We start from the raw sequence: 20470 nt of genomic DNA on the forward strand, positions 1-20470 counted from the left end.
GTGTTTTGAGAGCGCCCCTCTGGGTTATTGTCGTTGTGTAAGGAGCTGGAAACTCTTGGGGCAAGCTCTAGATTTAGTTTGAGAAAGCATTGTGGGATGAAATTAAATCCAGTTTAATGAGATAGAGGCAATGCCCTGTAGAACCGTCTATACTAGTCAAGACGGCTATATTTATAGCATGAACTCATCACATACACAAATGGTGTTCTGAAATACTCTGAATTAACTGCATGTGTACATCCTATAATTAAAACCAAATTAAGTCAAATAGAACCAATGTTTACATCTAAATTGGAATAACCAACCATATCCTTTTGTTTGGGGATCAAAACAAAGTTACCTGCTTCTTATGATAATCTGACATTGCTGATTGACACTGCAGCTATCCATAATCAGATGTAGGAGAAATAATACCAGATATCCACCACATATAAAACCCCACAAAAGCTGTAACATTTAAGTCAGGAGATGAGTCTGACACTACAAGATGAGCACGGTGAAGTGGTTTAACTCAATATAGATTGAATGTCCAGTGAACTGTGACAGGGTACTCACCCAGACCGTGAAGGGTGGTTCCACTCCTGTCCCTACAGCGTTTGTATCCGATCGGCTTGTAGTGGCAGTCAGGATGTTGGATTCTCAGTTCAGTCTCAAGTGGAGGAATGCAGCTCCCACCCGCTCGGCCCCCTGCCGTACCTCCTCCGTGGTGATTTCACACGGGTTCACAAGGCAGTCAAATGGGTAATCCAGGCATTGTATTGACGCTCCGAAGAGAGTGCGCTAAGTGCACCCTTTATGGGTGCACTTAAAATGTTTGATAGCCATTAGTTTCTTTTTCTCAATGAAAGATTTGAAAACTGGATGCAGAAACTTTAAGACCAGTTCTTTTAGAATGCAAAGTCCCAGAAATTAAGCAGAATAGAAGCAATTCGGGTCCTCTTGAACAATGTGTGATCTTCCAAAACAAGTAGGATCACATCAGATTACAATCAGACAGATAAATCCATACAAAGCTGTTCTCTCCTTTCAACTCATTTGCATTATCCAGCTTCTTCCAAGTAGAAAATCTGCACCTGCCACGGTTCATTTGTGACATCCACTGTCTCTCTCTCTCTTTCTCTGTGTGTTTTTTAGTGTGTGTGTGTGCTAGATTGCTAGAGCTAGACTTTAGCTGCCCGTGCTGTAGTCATCACTCACTGCCAAACCCCAAAACGGTGAGCCTCGCGCAGAGGAGAGCTACTCCAAGTCTTTCAGGAAAGCATCTCTTTCTTTTCAACAAGCTCTGTCCAACTGAGACCAGAGGCCACACCTCTTTCGCTCTGATTGGCTGAGCTGCAGCAGGCAGCGATGTGACAAGGAAGAAGAGAGGGAGAGAACGAGAGAGAGAGAGTGTGTTTTAGGGGGAGAGGGAGGATAGACCAGGCTCTGTGAGCCCTGGAGGGACAGGGTGGCTAATGAAAGCGAAAATGCTTTTCTCCCAATGCTTTAGCCAAATTTGTCTGCTACAAATTTGTTGTGACTCTTGGCAAACTGAATTCATACTGACAAAGTCTCCAGTTTCTTAAGGGAGATGTATCTTGTTCTTCATACAATAAAGCGAAAAGTCAGTTTTTGTCAGCCTAGTGCCCTGTTAGTGCCGGGTATCTTGGGAAAATTGAAGGAAATGCTCAAACTTGTACATCTCATTCTGATGTGAAAACAGTTTGAAGTCAGTGCAATTGAAAAAGTGATGACATAATCCACATATTTTCTAGGGGAATTTTTATTTTATTAGCTGCCGTGAGAATTAATTAACATAAATCATATAAAGTCGTATAAATTTGCACTGTGACATAATGTATGACATGCATTATGATATGTAACTGTGAGAAATAAGGTCATTATAGCCTTATTTATTTATTTACCAATTTTTTCATTATAAATCGATGCTTGGCTAAAATATAGCATAGCATGAGCATATTTCACACCGTACACTAGATAATTACCAGTCCAGTTTACTTTGACCAGTGCTTGCATTATGTATGGTTGACAACTATTCTTATCCATCCCAACTGACTGAGCTTTACCCTGCTTCCAACTGGAACATTTTCTGCATATCATTTGTCTTCTCTGCCTGGGCTTGATAAAAATAAGCTAAGTCTCTGTTTGTGCCGGAAGCATTGCATTTCTGTTTGCTTTGTAAACCTTGCCACTCTTGTGCAGCTGCACAGCTCTCAGTCTAAAGAGAAGTCAGCAAAGTTAAAACAAAAGTGTTGAAGCAAGCTTAGGTAGTGTATTGACAGCTATAGGGTAAGATGGGTCAAGAATCAAGATGCACCCACCGGGTTAGACCTCTTATTATCCTCTTGGCCATATATGTCTGAACATCTAATTTGTAAGATTCATTCTATACGAATGTATCATTCCATTAGTTAGTTTAATTTTTGTCACTGGATAATAATTGATATTTGAAAATGTAATATTTATATACATAAAAGAGGATTTTAAGTAGCATTCAAAAGTTTGGGGTGTTGTTTCCATGTTTTTGAAAGACATGTTACACTCTTACAGTATGCTCAGCCAGACTGCTTGGTAACACTTTAGATTATTAGGGAACGCATAATTACGCATTTTCCCTCAATAAAATCCTAATTTGATGCTTATTGATAGTAGGTATGGTAGATGTTGTAGTAGTTATGTTGAGGTATATGGTAGGGTTAAGGGATCTAGAATGTGATCATGCAGACATAAGGCATTAATAATGTATGTGCTTTATAAGTATAAGTAAGTATATGTGCTAATAAGCAACTAGTTAACTGGTAACTGGTGTTACCCATATTTTATATCCACTTAGTGCACTGTAAAAAAAAAAAAAAATGTTGAGCCAACTTAAAATTTTAAGGCAACCAGCTTCAGCAGATTTTTGAGTTTTCTCAACTTGTTGTTTTAAGTTTATACAACAAAAAGTTGTGACAATTCAAACATCTCCTACAAAAATAAGCTGAGAACTCAAAAATCTACTGAAGCTGGTTGCCTTAATTTTAAGTTGGCTCAATTTGTATTTTTTATTTTTTACAGTGTGTTCTCTAATCTAAAGTGTTACTGGCTGCTTTTATTTGAGTAAAATATAGTAAAAAACAGTAATATTGTACAAAATATTATTGCTATATAAAATAAATTATTTTTATTTTAATATATTTTAAAATTTCATCTGCTGAAGCTGGTTGCCTTAATTTTAAGTTGGCTCAATTATTATTATTTTTTTTTTATTGAAATTTTTTTATAATATTTAATATATTTTAAAATGTCATTTAATTCTGTGAGGGTAAAACTAAATTTTTAAGCAGTCATTAATCCAGTCTTTAGTGTCATATTATCCTTCAGAAATCATTCTAATATGCTGAAAGAAATAAATAATTTTGTTTTTATTTTTGCTGTTACTTTGGATCAATTTGAATAAAAGTATTTCTTTCTTAAAAACACACACGCACAAAAAATTGTATATATGGATTATATTTTTATAGTATTTATAACTACTTTGCCTGATACTAAAACTATAAACAAACTGTAACTTCTTACTGAAAATAATACAGTTTTTGTTTAAGCTTTTAAATATGCAAATTATCAGAAAGTATTTGACATGCATTTTAAAACTTTTCTTTTAAAATCACCAAAAGTAAACAGAAGATAAGCTGGCTTTGAGTGGCAGTTTCAGGCACCACCATCTGACAGTTTGAACAAAGCTCTAATTAAGAGATCGTTAACGTGACCAGGCCTTCATAACAACATTTGCAATAATATTCTCAGCGTTAACTCCCTTCTATTTGAAGCGTAATGGTCCGTCACAGCATGCAGGGTTATATTGTCATGTTAACGGCACTGGCTTTGCTTCAAATGTGATACCTGGAATAGAATTGGTCCAGCTTTCATAGCTTCAATGTCACGGCAGTGAGGCAAAGACAATTAAGGTGTATAAATATGTAAATATGGGAGGACACCTCACCAGGAGTCAGGTAATGACATTTTCAGCCCCAGTTTGGTTTATTCCCCAGTCGTCCCAAATTAGAAACCTTAATGACGACCAATAGGCCACAGATGGTCAAACTCTAGGGTACATGAGTCTCCTGATCTCCTTCTGCTTCTTGCAGCATCACTTTTACGTGCCAACAATGCATTACCTTGCCAGCTGCCGCATGCTCAAGGGGGTAATCATTACCTTGAGTAGAAGGTCAATCCATGGCAGCGTTTGCCAGTGAGATCGTGGCCCAGGCTGCGTTTGGAGACTGGCAAACTGGACAACAAGGGTGATTCATCTTTGGGGGCGAGGGGGCAGATACTTCCCGTCTCTATTTGTCTTGTGACGTTGACATATAAAAAACACTCAGAGGGCACAATCTCGGGAGAGAAACCTGGCGGACGTCCACAGTCAGTCTGGACACAAGAACTCCTGATGTTTTTTTCTCTCTTTCTGTGTGTCTCTTTTGCGTCAGGATTTGTTTGGTTGAGCGTTACTTCACGGATTCGTGAGATAAATTATGTTTGTTGAAAGTTTGTAAGATGAATATGAATGAATCTAATTGTGCTAATGTCATAACACTGATCTGTAGCATTTACAGGAAACCTGAATGAATGTGATCAGCATATGTCAGGGCCATTGCTTTGACTCATGGGGAATAGATCTAATTTGAAATCTCTTGTTAACCTATGAACAAATTATTGTTGTTCGCAAGCATATGGGCCTGGAAATAATATTTTCATCATAATCATTTTGAATTAAATAATACTAGACTCCAGAACAATGTCTTTTATGCTAGCATACAAAATGTAAGAATTGCCAAGACCGTGTATTTGTTCTGAAGTCAGAAAGGTCTGTCTGCTTGCAGATATGCCAATCACATGATCTTCTGTGACTGTGACTCTGGACATATCACATTATTCATATATATATATGTGTGTATATATATATCTTGCGTGCTTATTCATTAATTAATTTCACATGGAAGTAAAATAGTAAAATAAAACTCAAGACCTTATAGATTAAGAATTGTAGTAGAACTGTAGAAGTGTTTGTGTGTTGAAATGCACAGTCAAAGCTCCGACTGTCAGTCCTCTGTCGTGTGTGTCATGTGTTCCTGCCTCTTGTTTCCATATTTGGTCATGTTCCTGCCCTTGTTTAGTGTGATTATTAGTTAAGTCTTGTCCAGCTGTGTTTAGTAATTATCAGTAATTGTCATGTGTATTTAGTTCCTGCCTGTTTAGTTAGATTTCGTCTGGTCTACTCATTATTCCTCGGTGTTCCTGTCTGTGTCAACCTTGCCTTGTCTTGCCCTGTCCTGATGTCATCATTAAAGACTATTATTTTGAAGTTTATCCTCATTCCTCCCTGCTGTGTGCACCGTGACACCGATATGAACCACAAATAATGACACTCAAAAATACAACGGCAGATTAAAAAGATATGGCAAATATTCTTGCTTTTGTATTTTATAAAAACTATATATACAGTACATATACTACATAACAACAAAACATAAGAAAAACAATGGAATATTTGCTTTTGATATTGCTTAATAATGTTTACAAATTATACAGCACTTTGGTTCAGTTGTTGTTGTTTTGCTTTTTATATTGCTTAATAATGTTTACAAATTGTACAGCACTTTGTTTTTAAATGTGCTTTATAAATAAAAGTGAACTTGAACAAAATTACTACAATTATAATGGAAATTAGAATAAAAAAATGAAAATATAAAAATAAAAACTGACTCAAAATATTAATAAAAACTAATCTCAATGATACTAAAATAGCACCAGTTTTCACTTTACAAACTTACAACTTATCAATTCTGGATCTTCGCCTCTTGAATTTTGCAACACCTCTATGGTTTCGTTTGTGTGCTGTCTCAGCAAAATCTTATGCAGAGCTTTGTGTTTTTCTCCAGCTAATTGGTGAAGGGGTAACACCTTGCATGTGAGGGGAGAGGAAGTCTCTCATTTTGTCAAACATCTGGCCTGTATTACTGCTTGCATATGGCTGAAAGGACACCTACCAGTAAATACATTACCTGCCTTACAGAATATGTGTATGAAGTAGAACATCTTGTAGCAGATTATGTACTAAAAAGAAGATCTTTCGTGTTACATACCTGTATACTGTTAGCCTAAACATAAAAACCACGGAGTATAAAATATCTCTTTATATGCACATGGTTTTCATATGTGGTAATTATTTAGAGATTCCTAAATCTAACTATATAGGGGATCTTTTATTTTCCAGCAGTACTTGAGGATGATCTTTTATCGAGTGCTATTTCTCAGAACTATTGTCTGTCCTCTAATAAAGTGCAGTCATACTGTTTGAAGATCATTTTGTGAGCTATTTAACTCAGTGGGAACCATTTTGCAGTAGTAATTGAAAAATGGCATGCACACGTTTATGAAGTTCTAATTACTTGGCTAAAACCCACATCCAGTTTCTTTTCTTGTGAACTTTTTAAAGAAATTTGAGGATGTGTGAGAGCATATACGTGCCTCTATAACCTATGAAGCTTGTACTTGGCATTTTTTAAGAATCTGCCTAGATGTGGACACAGTGTGCTGTTTTATCAGAGGCGGCATTGTGCTATAGAGAATGATTTGTTCTTAGAAAAGAAGCTTATGTCTAAACCCTGCTTCACACCATTTTAAAATAGCAAGGACATTTTATTAAGCGTAAGAACAATATGCTGGATATACTAAGGTTGCAAATCCTTGAATGTCAATTTGTCATGTCAAATACAGTCTGCTGTTAAGCCTTACAGAAAGCATGTGGAGATATTGTGTGTGGATTTTCTTTTCTAAATCTGAAAACTGACTTGCTTGGTGTTGCCATGGCTATCACAAGGGCCAAGACTGCTTTGAAGGCAAACAAATGCATAACACAGAAGCTGCCAATGCATAACATATATTTCTCATGTCACAAAGAGGCTCTTATCTTTTAAAGGTTTCACTCATGGTATCCTGTTCCAGAGAAAATTGTGTTTTTCATGTTCTTCAGGACTTGTGTCTCCAGTGATATAATGTTATAACGTGGTATCTTCCTTTCACTATGAAAATGATTTTCACAGTACCTTTTCTGGTGCTATCATAAACCACAGCATATGCAGTTTGAGATTGCTTTTCAAAGTGCTCGACTGAACAACTAGCATTATAAGAAAGTGTCCTAAAAATGTCTTGGTTGCCAATTCCTTGTGCACATTAGGAATTATTTAGGTTTAGGGAAACAGCTGCTTGCTCAGATTCAATATTATTTTGGATTTCCAAGGCCATACACTGTATGTGTTTTGTTATGTTTATAGCTAAATCTGTATGCAGATGTCATACCAGACCTTTTGGTCTATTCAGACAATCAGGACTTTTTTCCTTTTTTTTATTTTTTAAATGAAACTGCAGTTCTCTTATGGAGGTCATCTTTGTACACATTTGCCTCCTGGCATTGCCGCCGATTCCGGTAAAGGGACAAGAATTTGTGTCAGGTCTGGTTAAATTCGTCAGAACATGTTTTTCCAACTAAAATTGGTAACTAGCATCACTTATCCATTAAATCAGAACAAACAGTTGCACATTTTGCCATGAGATTAATAATAATAATAATAATAATAATAATAATTGTATAATTATTTATAATTATTATTATTATTACTCATTTTGTAATAATAATATAACACTTTTTATAGTGTAACAATGAGAGCAAAAAAAAAAAAAAAAAAAACATCCTCAGCAGACTAATGTGATTACACTATTTTGACAGTTCACTGTGCCCTAGTCGTCATATTGCCTTTGGATATGTGTAAACCACAAGTAGTGGTAGCTTAGTGAATGTTACAGAAAGAACCCTAAAAGAGAGCAGGATATCACAGCAACAGGACCACAAGTGTGTCGATACCCCTCTCTCCCCCCACCGCCCTCAAAGTTCAATTATTGAGCAGGTCAAAGCTGAAATGAGTACTGTGCCCTTTCATCACAAAAGTGCTTCACACTTTGCTAAAGCCTTGCTTCAGTGCTGGAATAAGCTCAAGATTACACAGGGAGATCATTCTTTGGGGCAGACTGCACTGCTTCTTTCTTTCCTCCCTTCTTCCTTTTTTCTTCCTTCTTCCCAGAGCTTGCAGCTGCTGTTTGCTTGAAAAGATGCTCTTGGCTTCTCGACTTCAGTTCTGCTCTTCTTTCCGCAGTGGTCAGTGAACTATAAAACTGTAGCAGGGATTTTTCTGCTAGTAACTCTCAAATATTGCATTTATTTTCTCTGTAAAAACAACAAAAACAACCCCAAAAAAAACAATCCTGTCAGTTTATTATAAAGAAAAAAAATAGAGAGAAAACTATTTCAGCTAATAAGAAAAATTTATGTTTGATGAATAATATATAAAACGAAAATATACATATATATTAAATTTTTGATATAAGAAAAGGTATATTATGGCATATATATATATATACACACACACACAGAAAAATTATGTATCATGCTAAATCTATAGCTTTTTTTACCCACTGTAAAGTAACCAGTGGTCCTTCAGGAAAGAAACAAAACAATACAAAACAAAATAAAACAAACAAACAAGCAAGCAAATGGTTTAAGATGGACTGAGCTGGTGTAACATGATCTGACCAGCTAAAAATTTCCCAAAACCTCTCTAAAACCAGCCAATAATTTAATGGTTTTAATCATTGAGTTTTATAAAAATATACAAAAAAACAAAACAAAAACAAAAAACAAAATTATAACTAGCATGAACATAATTAGTTACATAGCCTATTTAGAACATAACGTACTAAAACAGAACAAAAGAAGAAAAAAGAGTGCGTAAGTACTTCATACAACTATACATTCACGATAAAAGGGCATTTAACTTGATAAAGTATAAATTATGGCAAACCATTGTATGTTTTAAAGTTGCAGGACTATTAAACGTAGCTCTTGCAAATGGTTGCCCACTGCAACAAGAAAAATCGTTTTTAATGGCTTGAGGTGGAGAAGCCCAATAACGGGCTCCGATGCTGCGCTGTTCCGCCTCTCTCGCTGTCATCACTAAGCCCAGCCGTGTTATGATGACAACAAGAATATTCAGCCGTGGGACTGAGAATATCTGAGTCTTAAACCCTGCGTTTTTTGCTTATTTTCACGCAAATAGCTCTATTAGTGTGTAGCCAGCGCATTCCCGGTCCTCCTCCTCCTCCAGCTCTCAGTGTGCTGCTTACCGACTGCCGCAGCCTGACAACCGCTACACAGTCTCCGGCAAGATGCTACTACCACACTCCGGTCTGCTTATCGGCGTTCTCTGGATTGTCATCTTCAGTCCCGCTGGTGTGAAATCTCTGAACGGCGAAGAAGATCAGTCTCAAGACATGGAGTGCAAAATGAAAAGCGTTACGGTATCCGCTTTGCCGTTTTTGCGAGAGAACGACCTGAGCATCATGCACAGCCCGTCGGCCTCCGAGCCCAAGCTGCTATTCTCCGTCAGGAACGATTTTCCGGGCGAGATAGTCGTTGTTGACGACTTGGAAAATACCGAGCTCCCGTATTTTGTATTGGGTGAGTGCTGTTATTTATTATCAGTTTAGCGTCTTATTAAAGATATATTGTATACTTGCTTGTGACAGCTATTGTGATTATTAAAAGAAATATCAGTCGCAGGCCTAGTCCAAAACTCAAATAGGTCAGTTCTAGTATGTTCTTTGTCCGGAATAATAAACTGCAGATATGTGTTATTTAAGCTATAGGAAGCACGACGCTCGTTTGACAGGTTGAGAAATATACAAACAGATGTTTTTGTGATGAATATGCGTTACAAATACAGCTGTGATCCCATAGAGACAAAGAGGCCACTGGGTTAAAGTCTTGTGCGAATCTCATGTGTAAACTTGTGTGAAGTTTGTGCCATAGCTTCACCTTTTTTGAACTCTAAGAAGAACAAACCAAGCAAACAACTACAACACGTGTGCTTTGATTTGTTTTCTGAAAGAGATAGACATACAGACAGACAGATAGATATCAAAGTTTATCAAGTTTGTTTATATAATATTTAATGATTGTCTGCTGTAAATAGTAGTTTAGAAATATACATCTTATCACTAAACTGTGTGACTTCATGTTACTGTAAGTACAAAATGTGCAATTCTTACTGGCATGAGTTGAGATGGACTTTGAACTAAATAAGTTTGATTACCATAATTAATTGAAAGACTTTTTGATTTGTTTTTGTGCATAAACATGTCCAAATGAATTGTTATGCATCCTCCTTGCTTTCATTTCAAACATTTTAATTAAAAAGATAAACATTTATGTAAGTTTATCTATTTAAAAGAGCAACTAAAAAGGTGACAACTGTAGAAATACATACTATTTAGTTTTTCTTTGTGTGTGACACATGGTGTATATAAATTGTCCCATTTTGAGTAGTTTTTGTGGGTCCAGTAGTACACTAGAAAGTGTTAAAGCCCACTTAGTATAACATAATAATAATATATATATATATATATATATATATATATATATATATATATATATATATATATATATACACCCACAGACACACACACAGACACACACACACACACACACATACATATATATAATTTTTATCATCTTCAGACCTCCTAATCTCTTGATCCTAATCTCCAAATTTGTGAAAAAATTAAATTAAATACTGTGTATTAACTGAATACTGTGAAAAACTTTTGTCTACATTTGTCAAGCAGCTAGTTTGTATGAGGCGGCACACTGGCTGCTGTCCATGGTGCTGAACACTGCATGCATATCTGCCACTCACTCTTGAGGTGCAAAAAAAGCGACTTTAAGGAGTGGACAGTTGTATAAGTCATTGCCAGCCAATCAGATATGTAGTGTGAAGTGTCTGTGGCTGTCATAGAAGATGTGCTGGGGTTGACTGTTTATTTGGCACTGCCGTGGCGTTGTCAAAGATGTCATGTTGTTCTCACTTTAGGGATGTCTGGAAAGAAATGTTAGACAGGAAGTAAACATGGTGAAAAGGCAGATCTTTTTTAGAGTCTTCTTTCAATTGTGACCTTAAAGTTGATGTGGGCATTTTTTATTACCTTTGTTTTGGGAGAGAGAAACAAAAAACACTGTGTCCTAAGTTTTAGTGGTTGCTACGTCCCTTTTTGTGTATATAAAAAAACATACATGCATAATACACACACATTCTAGTTACAATATTTATTGTACTTCATATATAATTAATTCATGATTTAATTTATGCTTAAATAGTCTAACAAACTTTAAAAAGAATACACCTGGGAGCACACAGTTTGCGTACTGTCTGCGTGCAGTCATATTTGAATGCATGAGGACCTGCATATTTATAACTAGAAACCCTTAGAGTCTAAAAAATAGTGTCAGCATGCAGAGCTAACCAGGATTTCAGTTTGTTAACAATGTTCAGATGTGACTGCATTTTTCATAGCACAAAGTTCTTAGTAGTCAGGATTTTAATACTTATACTACAGAATTCAAATAAGCTCAGCACTTTAGAATACATAAAACAGTCAAAAATAGCATGCGTTGGCTCTGCAGAAACCTGCTAGTTTTAAAATAGGCCAAAATATAATTTTCTAGGTTTATGAAAACTGGGAAACTTTTTAAACTTTAGCGGAAATTTTTATTGTGAATTTATTAGGTTTGATGTTTAAACCCAGTTTCAAGTTTGCTTAGAAACTGACCAAAGCCAACATTCATATTCTAACATTTATGAGGAATGAATGAATTTTAGTATGATCAAAACTTTCCTAGAGTGAAATTGGGATAGGATTTGTTTCTGACCAATGGAAACCTGTTTGCAAACCATAGTATATATTCCTTGGGCCATCCCTTTAGCTTTAAAAATTCACATTGGACTCAGTGCTTTTTAATTTTCTTCAGACAGACTGCACCTTGCCTTACTTCATAAATCTCACTCTTGCTAGATCGTCTCCTCTTTTCCTTCAGCCTCTGCCTCCCACAATGGCTCTTTGTTTGCATAAGATTGATTGGAATGATCATGGGGAGTAATTTCAAGTTGGTGTTATAAATGTTGCCTAAGGTGTTTGCACATCCCTCCCTTCGCTCTGTGGTCTTGTTTCCTGATTATAAATGCAGTCTTTACAGAGCCGCCACTGGTCTTTGAACAAGCTATTTTTAATTGGATACATTAGGGTAATTGGTGCAGTCTACAAATGCATTCTCACACACACACACACACACACACACACACACTTACTTGAGGTAAACAAATGAGAACACACCAAAGACTTATATTGCTTTTAATAACTTCCAGGGGCAGGCAATGGGTGGGTGAGTGTGGGCGATGCCCACCCAAAAGGGAAAATATCTAAAATTAGAGTTTTAGTTTTAGATTAGCTTTCATTTTTGGCTTTTACATTTTTCTTTAATTGATTAGTGGCTAAATGTCAAACATTGAAGAGGCGTTGTTGAGAATCTTTTTATTCAGGTGAGTGCAGGCAACTCATAGTTTTTTTAAACCTACCGACTTACTGTAATTTGAGTGCCTGGGTAAAAATGTTTATTTTAGTGCTGTCAATCGATTAAAAAATTGAATCGCGTTAATCACAGTCATGGACTGTGATTAATCATGATTAATCACAAATTTAAAATACTAGTATTTAGCTGTAAATGTGTTGAAATAAAGAAATGCATGACAAACTAATTTAAGGAAACAGAACCTTTCACACTTCCACCAGGTATGAGACATACTACTTATTATTCTTTAATCATTATTCTTTTGTTTTTATTCAGCCATTATCAGCCTTTATACTGGCAATAAAACGTTTACCAAGCCACATCGCTTCAATCCCAGTATACATTTACCCAACTATTATCAAAAGTATTTCTAAATAAATACAACAAAACATTTTCTTGCGACCTTATGTGAAGTATTATGACAAAATACATTATAAAGAAGAATTTGACCTGTTCTGCAGCTGCATTAGAGCTAATATTAGCATCATGCTACATAAGACAATTTATGAGATTGATAGTACACTTTTACTCAGAACTCACTTCAAACCACCATCGAATGTTTGTAATAACTTCCTTTTAGGATCACATGTGGAATTTGGTCGTTTGCTGTTGTTAAAATATGCTATTTATAGCCTTTTATATCGCTGCACAAATTAGTATTTCAGATGTACACATTTAACTCAAGAAAATCACATACAAATATCCTATCGTAATCGTGTGTTTATTATCTTATATAATCTATAGCGACTGTTGTCATGTTTATTTCTGCTGTGTAAAAGCCTTAACATGTGTGCTCTGGCTGAAACTCACGTTGTTTGTGATGTTACACCCGCCTCTCTGTTCTTAAGTTGCCAGGGATACATTCCAAGTATAATACACATTAGCAAAAGGATGTATTTTAATTTTTATTTATCTATATACACCTTGGGCGGCCGCGTTACATTATAAAAGTAGCCCAAAAAACCGCAACCCACGGCTCTGTAATTTTTTCCGGCGACTGTATTTTCAAAATAGCCCACTTGTGCCGCTACCCTGGCAACACTGGCTCGCTGTACCCTCATCACACAATAACCTTCCGCGCTGCGATGACGGCAAGAAGTTGGGGTCAAACCTTATCAAACGATTAATTTGCGTTAAAAAAAATTAATTAAGTTAACGTTGACACCTGTAGTTTATTTTTTCATTTTATTTAGCTGGCTTCTATTTTGTTGTAGTAGGGGCAAGTATAGGATATAACTGATTAAAAATGAATGCATGACTGCAGCTGAGGTGTGATAAACCATAGTTTTTAGTAAACACATTGAAGTGTTTTTAACTATGGACAATTTTGTCCTCTTTACTTTTTCACAGGAATTATAAAGCAGGAGTTTTTATTTTGTTAATGTGTGTGTTAACTTTGCTGCCGTACCATGGCGCAGTGATATTACGTAGCGCCTGAAAGTAGTCCCCAGCTATATTATAACTAGGTACCTAGCTGGGGACTACTTTCAGGTGCTGCGTAATATCACTGCACCTGCTGCGGCCATGGTACGGCAGCAAAGTTCCTTGATTATTACGCCGGAATGAGAGTATAGTTCTTAATCGTATCAGCCTAGAAAATCGCAACTTTTCATTTTCCGCCGGTCTTAGTACTGTCACGGCCCTGCTGGTGTGCCCTGGTTGGCCACCAGATGTCACTGCGTGTGTTAGCACATGGCTTGTTGTTTGTTGTTGGTGCCATGTGCTCTCCTGTCTATTGTCTGACCCCGCCCTCCTTATTATCTCATTATTGTTTCAGTTACTTCACCTGTGTCCTCCTCGTTTGGCTCCCCATATAGTCTCCTGGTGTATGCAGTCCTGTGCTGTTACGTTGTTAATGTTGGATGTTTGATGTCGTGTGTGGGTTGGTTTACACGTATTGCAGCTCTCTGCCTACCTGCCTGTTTTTCCCCCTCGGGGTGGTTTTTGTTCATTTTTTGTTTCTCTTTATTATTAAAAAGACCCACTTCTCCTGCACTTGAGTCCTCGACTCATCTCTTGACCATCCCGTGACGGAACGTAACAGCCAAATAAGGACTCAGCGGAGAATGGGCTCACACCATCCACCAGCCTCTAACGTCAGCAGCCCCCTCTACCAACGCATCCTCCAGTTCCAGGCCCTGAGCTCCCTCCGTCAGCAGGGCACTGATGTGAGGAAGTTTGCCCTGAGGTTCTGTGGTGCAGCAGAGGGTTTGGGGTACAATGATGCGGCCCTCAAGGACCTTTTCAATAGTGCCCTTGAGGAGCCCCTCAAATGGTGGAGGATGAGGGGGCTGGACCACCTGACGTTTGAGGAATTTGTGGAGTTCCTGGCATGTTCTCCAGCTAGGGTGGCTGGGGTGCCTCAGGCAGGGCTCGCCGAAGCTGCAGCGCCTCCAGTGGTGGCCGACGAAACTGCAGAAGCCGCAGTGCCGCCAGTAGTGGCCGACGAAGCTACAGTGCCCCCAGCGGCAATCAAAGGGGCGTCAGAGGCCTCGTCTGCCGCACCCAGTACCTCCAGCCCGCTCCCAGAGCGTCCCGGGCTGATACGAAGCGTGCAGGAACCCCCACTGATGTCATTGCGAGCGGCGTGGTCTGCTCGCGCTCCTCCCGAGGCTGCGGTGCCGGCTCACAAGACTCCCGAGGCGGCGGTGTCCGCTCACGATCCTCCCGAGGTGGCGGTGTCCGCTCACAAGACTCCCGAGGTGGCGGGGCCTGCTCACGAGTTCCCGGGGGCGGCGGTGCCCGCTCACGTTCCTCCCGAGGCTGCGGTGCCGGCTCACAAGGTTCTCGAAGTGGTGGTGGCCGCTCACAAAGCTCCTGAAGCGGTGATGTCCGCTGAGCTTTTCTCTGAGGGGGCGGGGCTCATCTCAGGCCTTTCCGAAGCGGCGGTGACCGCTCACAAGCTTCCCGGCGGCGGTGCCCGCTCACGATCCTCTCGAGGCGGCGGTGCCCGCTCACAAAGCTCAGCGGCGGTGCCGCTCACGATCCTCACAGGATCCCAGCGGCGGTGCCCGCTCACAAAGCTCCTGAGGCGGTGCCCGCTCACGTTCCTCGAGGCTGCGGTGCCGGCTCACGAGGTTCTCAGTGGTGGTGGCCGCTCACGATCCTCACAGGATCCCCGGCGGCGGTGTCCGCTCACAAGACTCCCGAGGTGGCGGTGTCCGCCACAAAGTTCAGCGGCGGTGTCCGCACACAAGGTTCCCGGCGGCGGTGTCTGCACACAAGGTTCCCAGCGGCGGTACCGCTCGCGATCCTCTCGAGGCGGTGCCCGCTCACAAAGCTCAGCGGCGGTGCCCGCTCACGATCCTCACAGGATCCCAGGCGGCGGTGTCCGCCACAAAGTTCAGCGGCGGTGTCCGCACAAGGTTCCCGAGGCGGTGTCCGCTCACAAGGTTCCCGAGGTGGCGGGGCCCGCCACAAAGCTCCCGGCGCGGTGCCCGCTCACAAAGCTCCCAGCGGCGGTGCCGCTCACAAGCTTCAGGCGGCGGTGTCCGCTCACGATCCTCCCGAGGTGGCGGTGCCCGCTCACGATCCTCACAGGATCCCGAGGCGGCGGTGTCCGCTCACAAGGTTCAGGCGGCGGTGCCCGCTCACAAGCTTCAGGCGGCGGTGCCCGCTCACGTTCCTCGAGGCTGCGGTGCCGGCTCACGAGGTTCTCGAAGTGGTGGTGGCCGCTCACAAAGCTCCTGAAGCGGTGATGTCCGCTGAGCTTTTCTCTGAGGGGGCGGGGCTCATCTCAGGCCTTTCCGAAGCGGCGGTGACCGCTCACAAGCTTCAGGCGGCGGTGCCCGCCACGATCCTCTCGAGGCGGCGGTGCCCGCTCACAAAGCTCCTGAGGCGGCGGTGCCCGCTCACAAAGCTCCCGAAGCGGCGGTGCCCGCTCACGATCCTCACAGGATCCCCGAAGCGGCGGTGTCCGCTCACAAGGTTCCCGAGGCGGCGGTGTCCGCACACAAGGTTCCCGAGGCGGCGGTGTCCGCACAAGGTTCCCGAGGCGGCGGTGCCGCTCACGATCCTCGGCGGCGGTGCCCGCTCACAAAGCTCAGCGCGGTGCCCGCTCACAAGGTTCCCGAGGCGGCGGTGCCCGCTCACGATCCTCACAGGATCCCAGGCGGCGGTGTCCGCTCACAAGGTTCCCGAGGCGGCGGTGTCCGCTCACGAGTTCCCGGGGGCGGCGGTGCCCGCTCACGTTCCTCCCGAGGCTGCGGTGCCGGCTCACGAGGTTCTCGAAGTGGTGGTGGCCGCTCACAAAGCTCCTGAAGCGGTGATGTCCGCTGAGCTTTTCTCTGAGGGGGCGGGGCTCATCTCAGGCCTTTCCGAAGCGGCGGTGACCGCTCACAAGCTTCCCGAAGCGGCGGTGCCCGCTCACGATCCTCTCGAGGCGGCGGTGCCCGCTCACAAAGCTCCCGAGGCGGCGGTGCCCGCTCACAAAGCTCCCGAAGCGGCGGTGCCCGCTCACGATCCTCTCGAGGCGGTGGTGCCCGCTCACAAAGCTCCTGAGGCGGTGGTGCCCGCTCACAAAGCTCCTGAGGCGGCGGTGCCCGCTCACAAAGCTCCCGAAGCGCCGGTGCCCGCTCAAGATCCTCACAGGATCCCCGAAGCGGCGGTGTCCGCACACAAGACTCCTGCTCACAGAGCTCCCGAGGCGGCAGTTCCCGCTCTCAAAGCTCCCGAGGCGGCAGTTCCCGCTCACAGAGCTCCCGAGGCGGCAGTTCCCGCTCTCAAAGCTCCCGAGGCAGCGGGGTCCGCTCACAAGTCTCCCGAAACGGCAGAGCCTGTCATTGCCCGTTCCCAGGTGGCAGCTCCACACACACCGCTGTGTTGGCCGCGGGTTCTGTCCTGGGTCCCCATCCCGCCGGTGCTGCCTCAGTCCCCAGGTCCCCCTCTGCCGCTACATGGGCCTGGCCCACCATCTCTCCCCCTGATCCGCCTCCGGCCCACCTCTCTCCTAGACATTTTGATTTCAGTTTTAACGTGTGGAGCGTCTGGAATCCGCTCCTTAAAGGGGGGGTTGTGTCACGGCCCTGCTGGTGTGCCCTGGTTGGCCACCAGATGTCACTGCGTGTGTTAGCACATGGCTTGTTGTTTGTTGTTGGTGCCATGTGCTCTCCTGTCTATTGTCTGACCCCGCCCTCCTTATTATCTCATTATTGTTTCAGTTACTTCACCTGTGTCCTCCTCGTTTGGCTCCCCATATAGTCTCCTGGTGTATGCAGTCCTGTGCTGTTACGTTGTTAATGTTGGATGTTTGATGTCGTGTGTGGGTTGGTTTACACGTATTGCAGCTCTCTGCCTACCTGCCTGTTTTTCCCCCTCGGGGTGGTTTTTGTTCATTTTTTGTTTCTCTTTATTATTAAAAAGACCCACTTCTCCTGCACTTGAGTCCTCGCCTCATCTCTTGACCATCCCGTGACAAGTACACGATATATCTACAGAAGAGTCAAGTTTTAAATAGGAAAAATATCGAAACTCTTTGGTCATTTTTGAACGCGATGCTAGTGGTCTAATCGGATTCAATGATCTATGCTAAGCTATGCTAAAAGTGCTATCGCCAGATCCAGAGATCAGCTGAAAGGATTCAAAAACGGTAAAACTCAACTTATTAACTCTGGGGGAGTTGGAGAATGAGCCTATTTCCAAAAAAAGTGGAGTGTTCCTTTAAACTGGTCACGGTGCACACAGCAGGAAGGAACGAGGAAAACGGAGACGAGAAGTAAATTCAAAATAATAGTCTTTAATGTAGACAAGGCAGGGCAAGACAAGGCAGGGCTGACACACAGGAGTAACGAATAGACCAGGCAAACACTAACTGAACAGGCAGGAACTTATATACACAAGATAATTACACACACACCTGAACAGAATAACAGACAATCACACTAAACAAGGACAGGAAGCAAACCAAATAAGCAAACAAGAGGGGGGAACACATGACAGAGGACTGACAAAACTATTATTATTATCAATATTGAAAAAAAATTTCCCTCAGGATTTTAGGAAGTAAAAAAAAAAAAAAAAAACAGAACAGTGACAGTCTTTACTTTTGATCATGCTTGTGAATAAAAGTAATAATTAATTTAATGTTGAAAAAAAATCTTTTTGACCACGAATTTTTCATCTGGAACTCTAATGTACTGTAATGGAGATTATAATTAATTATGTTGTGTGACCTCTTCTATAGTGGGTTACTGAAGTAAAGCAAATACAATAAGATGTAATGATCCATGTTTCAACCCTCTCTCTCAGTGAAATCCAGGATTTAGAGGCGAGCTTTACTGTGTGTTTGTCAGGAAGGTGCTGAGAGACAGCACAGGGAGATTGTGTGGCAATGAATGGTTTCCATGGCAACAGGAGTTGGCGCTTAAAGGATGCCTTGAAGAGTGGTGACATTACGCTTCCTCCTCAGGAGAGAAACAGCAATTCTACCCAACTACATCTGGAGAGAATCAAATGCAAATTCTCTTTTAGTTTACAACTGTGAATCCCATCTCTATCACTATCAATATATGTTAATTTTTGTTTCTAACAAACAGCTTCATGGTCTTTGCACAGTGTGATTATAGTTGTCTTAGGAAATGCTTTTGCATTGAGTGATTTATAACAATTGGAAAAATTAAATTAGTTGGAATCCCTTGTTGTGTATTAGACAACGGGAGACTGACTGAACAAATGTAAGTACAGAAATTCAAGCAGAAACAAGCAAATGGATGATGTCTGATTTTGCTTTCCAGCACAGTTTTTGATTTACTCAGTTTTCCTTTTCTCTCTTTCTCTGAATGTCTTTTAGCCTTTGAGTCCCTTCAGTTTGCCACAACAACAGAAACTACAGCCTCAGATTATGTGGAACAACACATACTGTAGCTTTCAGGAGAGAATTGCCCACAAAATGACTTAAAACAACATCCCTTCAAAGAATAAAATCCAGGAGATATGGTGAAAAACTTTGATCTGTCACTTTTTTATTGTTGTCTCCTTGAATTATCCAAAGGATGACACAGTGTTTCAAGTGTCTGTGTATGAGAAAGCAAACCTTGAGGCATTCGCAAAGGAACCGAAAATATTTATGCACGCTCACGTGTTGTCGGCAGGGCCATGCACAGGACAAGCAAACAGAGTGAGTTTGACTTCTGCAAACTTTATTTGAAGGAAAGTGCAGTTGCAGTAACAGGCTGCTGGTGTAATGTATGACACACCACGTGTCGCTACCTGTAAAGAGTTCTTTGAGCAAACGGGAAAAAAATAGACATACCGTTAAGTTTAAAAAATTTTTTCAGTGACATGAATGACCTCAGGATTCTGTTACTGTTCTTTTTGATGCATTTTAATTACTGTTTATGGCTGTGACATTTACTTACATTTAACTTTTATTGTTCATAATGACTCGTTTAGTACCTGGGGCTACAGGTATTATCATTCTGCACAGGTTCCGCTTTCACTTCAATAGTTTTAGCAGGTAAATAGATGCAACCTTTCAGCAGTAATGTGCAGCATAGCTCGAGGGTAGCTAATGATTTGAAACCCTCAAGCAATGCAAACACTTGCATGCATAGTTGTTTGCATACAAAATTGAGCACGTAGGCAATTAAATTGCCCACATCGGTGGTTGTAATTCCTGAAAGATTCTACTTTCTAGCATGTTATTTTATGGTTTTAATTTATAAGACAGTATGTAGAGGCAGGTAGCAGTTCTGCAACATGATGCAGTCAACATGCATGCACTGTACCTCAGCTCAAACACATTTGACATTATTGCATGAAAAGGTACACTTTTTCAAGGGGATTTTCATTGTCAGTCTCCTTTGTTCACTTAAAATAATAGGAGGTGTCTAGGTGAATCTTGATGGGCTCCTTTTGTTAAAACGTTCAATGTCAAAGCCCTTGTGTTTCTAAAATCCAACATAACTTCAGTTAGCCAACAATATCAGTTTTAGAAAGACCGTCTGAAATGACTAGCAAATGAATTCCCTGTCTAGT

General features: G+C 41.2%; 2 protein-coding genes across 9 annotated transcripts in view; one reads left to right on the top strand and one right to left on the bottom strand.

The window, feature by feature from the left end:
- brinp2 (bone morphogenetic protein/retinoic acid inducible neural-specific 2) overlaps positions 1-1245 on the bottom strand; it is an 89532-nt gene extending 88287 nt beyond the window's left edge. The window contains exon 1 of the mRNA XM_058749898.1: positions 556-1245. The gene's annotated coding sequence lies outside the window, so the exon portion shown is untranslated. The remainder of the gene's footprint in view (positions 1-555) is intronic.
- The window catches only part of astn1 (astrotactin 1), a 377633-nt gene that overhangs the window by 129043 nt on the left and 228120 nt on the right, over positions 1-20470 (top strand). For 5 of the 8 annotated variants that reach the window (XM_058749833.1, XM_058749841.1, XM_058749849.1 and 2 more), the window contains exon 1: positions 8999-9553. The exons of the other annotated variants lie outside the window; for them this stretch is intronic. In XM_058749833.1, coding sequence (XP_058605816.1) covers positions 9262-9553 — 292 coding nt within the window. In that variant the 5' untranslated portion in view covers positions 8999-9261. Of the gene's footprint in view, positions 1-8998; positions 9554-20470 lie in introns of those variants that run through there. 8 annotated transcript variants of the gene reach the window in all.

Source organism: Onychostoma macrolepis, chromosome 02 (assembly GCF_012432095.1).
Source record: "Onychostoma macrolepis isolate SWU-2019 chromosome 02, ASM1243209v1, whole genome shotgun sequence".
In the NCBI taxonomy this organism is placed as follows: domain Eukaryota; kingdom Metazoa; phylum Chordata; class Actinopteri; order Cypriniformes; family Cyprinidae; genus Onychostoma; species Onychostoma macrolepis.